The 10,305-nt window shown below is 40.9% G+C and overlaps 1 protein-coding gene across 1 annotated transcript in view; it reads left to right on the top strand.

Annotated features, from left to right (window-relative positions):
• The window catches only part of vps37d (VPS37D subunit of ESCRT-I), a 59,555-nt gene extending 49,495 nt beyond the window's left edge, over positions 1-10,060 (top strand). The window contains exon 4 of the mRNA XM_050039129.1: positions 1,788-10,060. Coding sequence (XP_049895086.1) covers positions 1,788-2,315 — 528 coding nt within the window. The 3' untranslated portion in view covers positions 2,316-10,060. The remainder of the gene's footprint in view (positions 1-1,787) is intronic.
• The last annotated feature ends 245 nt before the right edge of the window (positions 10,061-10,305 follow it).

The raw sequence follows: 10,305 nt of genomic DNA on the forward strand, positions 1-10,305 counted from the left end.
GTGCTGTCTTGTGGGCCTGCACGGCGGAGTGATACTGGCCAGAAAATAGTCCCAATTGATAGCAAGGTCTGACGTAATGCGGGGATGTTTTAAAATGATTGAAATAGTCTAACAAAACACATGCATACTTTTTTGTAGCTTAAAACCTTTTGGTTACGTGTCTCCCGTATATCTTCAGAACTACTTTTTCTCCGCTACGGGCGATTTCTCAGAGCAGGAGGCTTGTTGAGAGTAGTGACACCGTCACATCAGAGCTACAGATGGTCAGCGTTTCACACAACTTCATGTCCAAAAACCTGAACTATCACTTTAAGACATAATTTACAGCTGAAAAAAGGTAATTAATCGCAATATATTTTATCGCAATACTCATATGCGATAAAATATAAGCGTATGGCAACATGTTTAAAGTCACAATAATATTGCATCATGACTTAAGTATTGTGATAATATTGTATCACTCCCACCCCTATAATCCAGAGAAGATTGTGCCTCCCACCCAAAACCAGTATTTTCAGCCAAAACATGATCTTTTTCGGAACCATAACCAAGTGGGTTTTTTGCCTAAACTTCTCCACACATTAACCACAGTGCTGTAGAATACATAAAGTTTAACCTATCTGTTACATAATAATGTCAAAATGTAATGCGTCTGTGGTTTGTAGAAATTTCTAATGCTAACATTTTTTTCTGGTGATTGGGTTGACAGATCATTGGTTGCCACAACATAAATGCTATCAGATGAGCAAATACAATCAGATGTCCATGTTGTCATGTTGTTTTTAACATAAACTTGGTCATAATTTTGTCCCAAAGTAGCATTTTTACTTTAAATATAAGAAACTTAGTTGACACAGTTAGATATTTGCTGGAGAATTCTTAATAATGAAACCATTAATACAGTTTTTTTTTTTAAGCATTTGAGCTGGCAGCACAGTCAGACGAGCATGCAGTTTTTCCTCACAGTGCAAAAGTGTCAGCCGGAAACAGATAAATTTAGACTTCCAGAGCACTGTGTCAGTTTTATTTTTTGTTGCACTATCTGGAAATACAATGACGCACAGCTGAGTGTTTCCTTTCATCCCACCACACTGATCTCACAGCGTCACTTTACCTCAGCGGAGTCATTGTCATGCACGTTTGTTTTTACAAAAACCTTGTTAGAGACCTGTTTATCTTTACACATGGCCATGAAATCAGGTTCCACCAGCTGAGATGCGTTACTCTAATCCCCTACCCCGATTATGGAAATCAGGCTACGGCAGAAAGCCAACAGTATCTTTACTATTTAAGTGCATGTAAACAAACATGAAGCTCTATATTTTGGCTACAAACACCCTACTCTCTCCCAGAATGTAATTTAAAGCCTGAAATGTGAATAAACTCATTCTTTTTAGTCTCAGCAGGCCTGTAAAACTAAATCAGCCCCGACTGTGGTTCATGCAGTGATTACTTTACAAATTTAACTTCTGTCCTCCATGTTCAGCTCAACCAGACGAAGCTTCTCACATCCTGGGAACACATACAGAGACGGATCACACGGCTTTCAAGCGTTGCCAAAAGTAACAGTTGCGGCACATGGACCTTTTGTTAGCTGTGTAAAATGTACTTACAGTGAAATATTGTAGCCGTAAACTATGCCAAAGTTCATGGGTAAACATCCCCGAGCTGATTAAATCCTCATTCTTCTCAGAGGATTTTGTTTGAACGCCTCCCCGCGGTCAGACCTCCCTTTGTGAGTTGTCCTGTCTGCTGATGTCGGTTTATTTGTCTGCTCTGCTTCACAGGAGCTGCTGGAGAAGTTCATGGAGGGAAACCTAAGCCTGGATGAGTTCCTGGACTCTTTCCAAAGCTCCAGGAAGACGTATCATATCCGCCGGGCTCAGGCGGAGAAGATGCAGGAGGTCGTGCAGGCCAAGCGACAGCCGAGCAAAACCAAGAGAGTGGAGGAGAGCAAAGAGGTAAAGAAGGACTTGGAGCAGCCGCAGGAGCCTCAGCGGCCCAATGGCTTCGTAGCACAGGGACCTCTTCGAGTGTTCCAGGTACGCTACGGCCTCACGCCAGCTATCCTCCTCCCCCATTACCCCGTTTCTCCCCCTGCCTCAGCTCCAGGCCATCAAAGTAGTACTCCCCCACCTGAACCGGGACAGACCCACATCCTCAGCCCCAGCACCCCACTCCCAGGACACGGCCAGCCAGTCGGCCTCAGGGTCATTGGACAGTTACCGGGTGGCTGGCCGGCTAACGGGCGGCCGGTGAGAGTGCAGCAGCTTTATAGGCCGAACCCTCAACAGCCTGAGCCGCCGTACCGATAAGCTGAAGGAGAGGGGAGGAGGAGGAGGAGGATGAAAAGCCGGTTTGAGAGGTCTTCCAAGACATGGAACCAAACAGTGGCCGTCACAATCATGTAAGCAAAGACTGATTCAGAGACAGGCAGCGCTGCAGACGTCCGTTTCTGTTCTCCATCCATGACACACAAATGTAACCAGAGCAGAGACAGGGAGGCAGCAGGTGACTAGGACGAGGTGGGAGGACTAGGGATGGGCTCCGATAGCAGGATTCGTTTCGACACTGACGAATCTCTTATCAAATCTTTTATCTCTCCTTATTGTTTCTCATTTATTATGGAAAACACAGACGAATCTGATAGCCGATTTATGAGCTTGGCTGTCGAGCGCTGTCACTATGACTGCAGAGTAGAGCACAGTAACACTGAGAGTGAAAGCAGAGACGGTTGAAAAAAATATGAAATTGAAAATAATCATTACACAGATTATTAACATGAGCATACCACTTCTGTCTGATCTGCATAGTCTGGATGTGAAGTAGCTACCACAGCCCTGCATGAATAACTGACCTTGTGATTTAAATAGTCAAAACATTATGATTTCTTACATTGTAATCAAAAGAAATGCATCAATTGATTAAACTTTGAAACACTTGATTCTGTATAAGTGGAACTTCAGCCAGGAAAGGTAAGAGAGCTACCACGACATACGCCCTATCGGCTCATTTCGTTAGAGGTTTATGGTTGGCCTTTTGCCGGCTTGCTGCTCTGATTGCCATCGAAACATGAAGATTGAAAAAAATAATGGAGATTTAGGGAAGTAAAATTGATTTCGTGGAGGAGAGAACTGTGGCTTTTAATTTCCCTTTCCCCCCCAAAAGAATGTTTGTTGTTGGAGCAGCTGAAAACACAGTAGCCGTCTCTTAAAACTGGACTAAATATGGCTAAAATTTGTTGACCTTTAATTCAATTTTATTCATAAAGCCCAGTATTACAAATCACAATTTGCCTCAGAGGGCTTTACAGCATACGACATCCCTCTGTCCTTTGGAAAAGTCCCCCCCAAAAAAACCCTTTAACAGGGAAAAACAAAATGGTAGAAACCTCAGGTAGAGCAACTGAGGAGGGATCCCTCTTCCAGGACGGACAGACGCGCAATAGATGACATACAGAACAGATCAACATGATAAATGTACAGTGATCCATATGATACAATAGCTGGTTTTAGCCTGGTTTCACTACCAGAGCGTCAACATTTGCTGCTTGGGCAGCGCCCCCGGCGTCACTGTAATGAACTTAAGGCACCATTCAGTGTCGATGTGAGACGCATCAGGCTTTACACCAACTTCAATATAAACTAATTTGTGTCGTTAATAGACACTCAGAGCAACGAATGTGGTTTAAAGACCGTGAAAGTCAGCTCAGGGTGGGTGGGCCCAACAGACAACGGACTTTGACCCAGGAGAGCCGTGTTTGAGACCAACAAACACCAATTCCGGTTGCAGCATTTGTGGCACTCAAAGCTGGGTGTTTCTTGGGGACATCTGCGATCTTTCCCTAACTGTAACCAAATAGTTTTGTAGCCTCAACCTAACCGCTGACCCCTTTTTGCCACTACGTGAAGATACAACTTAAAAGGCTGCCCTCTGCGTCTTTTAAGTGACGCCAGGGGCTTCTGCCCAAGTAGCAAAATTTGGCGAATAGGGATGAGATCACTTAGATGGGTTTAGGTTTACAAATGTGGTGCCGCCATGGTCTACTTCACCTACAACTCGGATTTATCTGTAGTAATCAGCTTCTGATTCTTCACCAAATGTGGCAGTTAAAATGACTGGTAGGATCATCTTATTAACATTCAGTCCATAGCTGCTAAAATTAAGTTTCATATAAAGTGTCATCGTCATCTTCAGGTACAGGTTGTGAACCATTAAAGACTGTAGTGTTTCTGTCTGCTCAGCCAACAACAAGCAGTTAAACATCCACTTACTTTAACCTTTAATTACTGCAAATGCTTAAAGGTAAAAGGATTTGATAAAACGCTATCGAACCCCATCCCCAGGGAGGACATGGAAGTTTTAATTTTTTTTGATTTTATTATTATTATTTTTTTACATCCTACACAGAGGGATGTGAAGCACAGGGTTGTGAAGCACATCTTCAACGCCGAAACAAAAAGATAAAGGATCTCATTGTTCATTCATACACCTTAAGGACAGGGAGAGGCTTTGTGAGACGAGACGAGTCATCACAGTGAATGATGGCATCAATAAAGTGGTGTTTAATATAAACTCTCATTGTTTTTCGTCTTATCAGATATTAACAGTCATACCTGGAAAAACTCCTGAGATCACAAGTGCTGATAATAGATCGCTGCAGAGTTTAAACAAACACAACCAGAGCAGAAGTTATTTATTAATAATTCCCAGACTGTAAACTGTCCGTATTATTTGCAGTGTCATGTGTGTTGGCGTCACAGATGATTCCCCCAAAGCTGTCTGCCTACTTGTGTGATTTCATGAACAGTGTTGGAGCTCACACGATTTATTTATTCATGTAAATCCCATTTTAAATGGCTGACTTCAAAGCTTCTTGTTTACTGTGCTAAATGAAGAGCTGCTTCTCTCTTTCAAGGCAGCCAGTGTTTTTATTTCTCCCCCCCTCCGTACTGAGACGCAGAGTGAGGGGAATTTAATCTCTATGAGAATGCCGGCGCTCTGCAAGCCCACAGTCGAATATAAGGAGGTTTAGGAGGTTTCCTTCTCATTTCATTCTCCTTTTTTCTCATTATTCATCCTTAAGCATTCGAAGGGAAAAGCTCTGGATTGTAGTATTTGATGGTTCTGCTCTTGAACAAACATTTTGCTCATTAATAACTCATACATACATGCTTACTACAGCTTGACAAAGTACATGAAAATGCCTTTTGCAGGCCGGTGCCCAGTTACATAAAACATCTTTTAGGATTTTTGTGTTGCAAAGAAAGAATTGTTCTAATTAGGAGGTATTTCTAAATAAGAGTTTTAAATGTATTTCAAGGTTCAGCTCAAGGTTTTGGCCATCATTTCATATATAATAACACTCAAGCTGAGATCTGTGAATGAAGTGACATCACTAAAACAGTCCCTCCAGGATTACGCTGGCTTCTTGGGCATTGTTGCGACCTTACATGCCTGATTTCATGGCAGCCTTTGTAAAAGAAATTGCAATGCATGTTGTGATGTCTTTCGGCGAGTAGTGATGGGAATCGAGAACCGGTTCCAAATTGTCCGATCCATTGGAATCACATGCCTCAAACTTACCAATTCCTTTCGTTGATGCTGGCATGTTTTTTTCTGACACACTCTTGCATTGCTAAGACGTCAAACTCCCACTGCTGGACATTTGCGACAAGGAGGAGTCATAGCAGAGAGGCAGATACAGAAGAGGGCTTCATCTCACGAAGAAAGATGATCACAGTGCTGCTTGTTATGTTATTTTTTGCCTTTATTATAGAACAGCTGGAGAGTAACAGGAAACGGGAGAGAGAAGAAGAAGGTTGGAATCATACCTGAGGTGCTGCTAAGTAGGGATGCGCGCGATTAGACGGTTAAACGATTAAACTTCCGCCCCCTTGCTAGTCGGCACCAGAAATATTAGTTGGTTAAACCAATTAGTGTTTTATTCGTGTACAAGGCCGCTTAACTGTCATGCAGCCGTCCGCCACTAGTGGGTGCTAAAGAGCCATCAGACAGCAGTACCCCTCCCCGCAGTAAGGCTCGAGGAGACTGGAGTTTAAAACAGCGCGGTGGGAAATTGGAGAGATGTCCTCTCACAATACCAGCGCCGTTTGGCTGAACTTTGATCTAGAAAAAGAATTCAGCAGCAATTAATCTTTTTTTTATATTATTTGTTAAATTTAAGTGAGTTGTTGTCAGATAATGTGCAGGTTTACATTCATACTGCACGGAGCAAAATGCTCATTTCAGCTGGAATTTAATTAGAATTTAGATGTTGTTTTATCAACTTTAAAGTGAACTGCTGTCATTTCTGTCAGATAATCTGCAAGGTTCAATGTGCCCCACATTTCAGAGGCAGTTTATTTATTTTAATTGTTATTTTAGTGGTTAACTTTTGACTGAGTTGTCGTCATGTTCACATTCATACCAAATGTTAATTTCAAGTAAGGATGGAAACAGCAGTAATATGCGGAAACATATTTCGACACAAAAATGGCTTAAACTCCAGGAATGCCATGTATTTGAAACTATTTGAATCTTTAAGTTATAGTAACTTTATAATGTTGTGATAACATTGGTGCCACGCAGGCAGACTGATCAGATATCAAAAAGGGAATCGATAAAGAGCCGGACCGATTAACAAAACTGACAATGGTATTGATATCAATAAGTCTCAGCAATTTCCGTTACATTAAAATTGCAAAGGTAGTTTCAAGCTTCTTCTTTTTTTGTCAAATTCAACTTGTTCCAGTAAGAATTAATCTTGTTATTTAAACTACACTAACGTAACCAAAAACCACGCACATTTAATCAAACTCACCTCGAGTCTTTCAGCACGTGCCAAAAATCTGGACATAGCAGCCTCTTGTCAACGCCTTACAGCCATTCTCCAGGTGTGTTTTGCGGCAGAAAGCATTTGTGTTTCACCACGACGTTGTGTGCAGTACAAAGAGTTTACCCCACTTTCCTGCTGAACATCAGGGAATTGCCTTGGGCGGTCTTTAGCAGTAACATTGTTGGTAAATGTGAGACGTTTGTGTTGCACGTCTGCATCCTCACAAACAGAAACAAGGAAGTGAGGTTGATGACATTATGCGGGGGAGTAGTTAGGAGGATAGGTTAAATTTGCAGAAAAGTTTGAGAAAATTGCGATGTCGCACAGATTTCACTGCTGGAAAATGCGTTATTGTTGCGACCGCAACTTTGCAGCATCCTGGAGGGGCTGACTGAAAAGTGGTGTGCCAAGAGATGCAAAATTCTGGGTACAAATACTCCACATTTTATCTGTTATTGTTTCTTTAGTTCTACTTGTCTGCCCAGGTCTTTGCTCTCCTTTCTGATGATCTGAGTTCAGGTAAAAATTGGAAACATCCTTTCACCCCTACAAGCTAAATATCATTGTAACTGTAGCTCCGACTTCTGATGGAGAAGCTGATGTTTGCTGTAAAGAACGAGCTGCAGACAAGGATGCTTCACACGTTACCTGGAACACAAAGTTACCCAACAAATCCTGTTCTTTCTGATGACATATACATGTTTCCTATTTATTTTTTTAACCTCTATTTCTGAGTGATTTTCTGTTGGTTTTTTGTTTGTTTGTTTTGCTTGTTGTGTTCCTATGGGGAGATTGAAAACCAATGAATATATTAAAGAACAAAAAAGGCCGGCACAATATCAGGCAGGTTGTGAACAAACCTCCAGAAGAGAAAATAAAGGCGAATAGTAAAAATATTTTTGCTTGATTATAACCTGTCTGATCATCTGACTGCTTGTGTTTGTTGCCTTGAACTTGTTAGCAGTGTTGCCACATTCACAGATCTATCCTTGATGAGTACAGTGTTATTATATAATATGAAGTAATGACGGCTTAAAGACCCAACAGAGGTATTTTTAACCATCAAAACTGTTTTTTATCTGTGAATTAAATTGAAATGTGCCAAGAGGATTGTGACAGGATTTTTTTCTTTGTCTGCTCTTTAGCCTTATGTTAATCTGACCTTTTATTTAATTTGTATTGTTGTTTTTATTTAATTTCATGCCTTTGACCACAGGGTTTTGTTTACAACCTCTTACTAAATAAAAGACAGATACCTCGCCTTTAAAATATGTTAATTAGTTTGATTGTAATCAAGATTTGAGAAATCATTCAATATTTTAACTGACCTTGCAAATCTGTTTGAGATATTTCTTGCAACTCCCTTAAAAGAATAGTTTGTTGAGAGATAGATGAAAATATCGAGGCCACTCTCATGTTTGTACCATAGACTGTTCAAAAATAATGGACGTAGCTACCATGACTTCACAGACTGGTTTGTGGACTCCTGTTTGAAGCCACAATTTCAGCATTTTGGGTGTCACCATCTTTGATTTTTGGAGCCAGAAGTGACCATATTTAATAACCCCAACGCTAGCTGCTAGCTTGGTTAGCATGGTGCATTTATAGCTATGGTTAACTGTAATAATGCTAATGCAATCTTTCGCTATTGACACATTTATTTAGCATGGTGCATTTACAGCTATGTTTAATTGTAATACTGCAAATGCAAATTTTTGCCAGTGACCATATTTGAATGAGAGGGAGAAGATGAACCCAAAGCTAGCTGCTAGCTTGGTTTGCACAGTGTATTTAGCCATGATTAACTGTGATAAAGCTAATGCTACCTTTTGCTAATGACCATATTTGACGAGAGGGTGGGGATAGTCCTAATTCTAGCTGCTAGTTAGCACAGTGCATTTACAGCTTTAATTAACTGTAATAACACTAATGCAAATTTTTGCTTGTGACCATGTATGGAGAGAGTGGAGTTAACCCTAGCAAGAGCTGCTAACTTGGTTAGCACAGTGCACTCACAACTATGACTAGTTAGTGGCCATATTTGGACAAGAGGGGGAAGATAACCTTAATGCTAGCTACTAGCATGGTTAGCACGGTGTTTTTACAGCTATGATTAACTGAAATAATGTCAATGCTAACTTTTCAAAAGCAACTATATTTGGACAAGAGCATCAAAATAACCCTAACACTAGCTGCTAGCATGGTTTGCATGGTGTATTTACAGCTATGATTAATTGTAATAATGCCAATGTTAACTTTCAAAAGTGACTATATTTGGACAAGAGTGTCAAAATAACCCTAACGCTAGCTGCTAGCTTGGTTAGCACAGTATACTCACAGCTATGACTGTGATAATGCCAACACTAATTTTCACTAGTGACCATATTTTTTGAAAAGAGGGTGGAGTTAACCCTTATGCTAGCTGCTAGCTTTGTTAGCACAGTGCATTTACAGCTAAGGTTAACTGTAACAATGCTAATTCTAATTTTCAGTAGCCAAAAACAGGCTTCAAACCTTAACAATCAAATTTACTTGCCAGCAAAACTGAACATCTGACTCCCCAGAGTGAACGGGAGGCAACAAAATTTTACAGTTACCTTTAATTACTGAAATGGCAAAGTTAGAACCAGGAGACAGTCAACTGGCACCTCTGAAGCTCACTTGGTAGGTAGATTTTGTTACCTGTGGACCAAGCCAGGCTGGCTGTTTCCCCCTGTGTACAGTCTTTATGCTAAGCTATGCTAACAGGCTTCATATTTACGGTGCAGATATGAGGGTGATATCAATCTTCTCATCTAACAGCAAGAAAGCAGATAAGTGTAAGGGCAAAATGAACATCTTGAGATCATAATTGTTTGAAGTAACTGGGCACTGGCTCCAACCAAACATGCAGTTCTGTGTCCACTCAGGAAAAAAAAATCCTGAGAGTGCTGTCTGAAGAATCCACCCTCAAAAACAAACTTGCTGGGATTTAATTCAGGCCAGATGATTCATGTAAGATTGGACGCTTATGTGTTTTGAAATATCCTCAAAATGTAAAGTGCTTGTTTCTGCAACTGTGGTTTTGTTTGTCCGGTCTTATTATAGGCTATTGTGTGTCTCTTTTTCTAATCTAAGGATTTATCCCAGCAGCCTTCTTTCACAAACAGCAGTAATTAAATAGAAAAATGAATGTTGCTTTAGATTTGAATTTAAAATAAAGTGTTGCCACTCACTCACTAAGCCAAACGCCTTCAAACATCTCCGATGATTTGCATCACAGGATCTGAGATGAAGGAGCCGTGGCTGCAGGCGTTGGTACCAGATGATTATAAGCAATGTCAAAGCCGATCAGCGCTGCAGTGAGTGAAGATGAGCTAATAATATCCAAGTCATTTCCATCATCAGCTCATATGTGTTCAGCTGCTACAGTGCTGTATGTGTGACTGGACACACGTGGCTGAAGGAGGGAAATGTGAACTTGGAGG

Source organism: Epinephelus moara, chromosome 3 (assembly GCF_006386435.1).
Source record: "Epinephelus moara isolate mb chromosome 3, YSFRI_EMoa_1.0, whole genome shotgun sequence".
Taxonomy (NCBI): Eukaryota; Metazoa; Chordata; class Actinopteri; order Perciformes; family Serranidae; genus Epinephelus; species Epinephelus moara.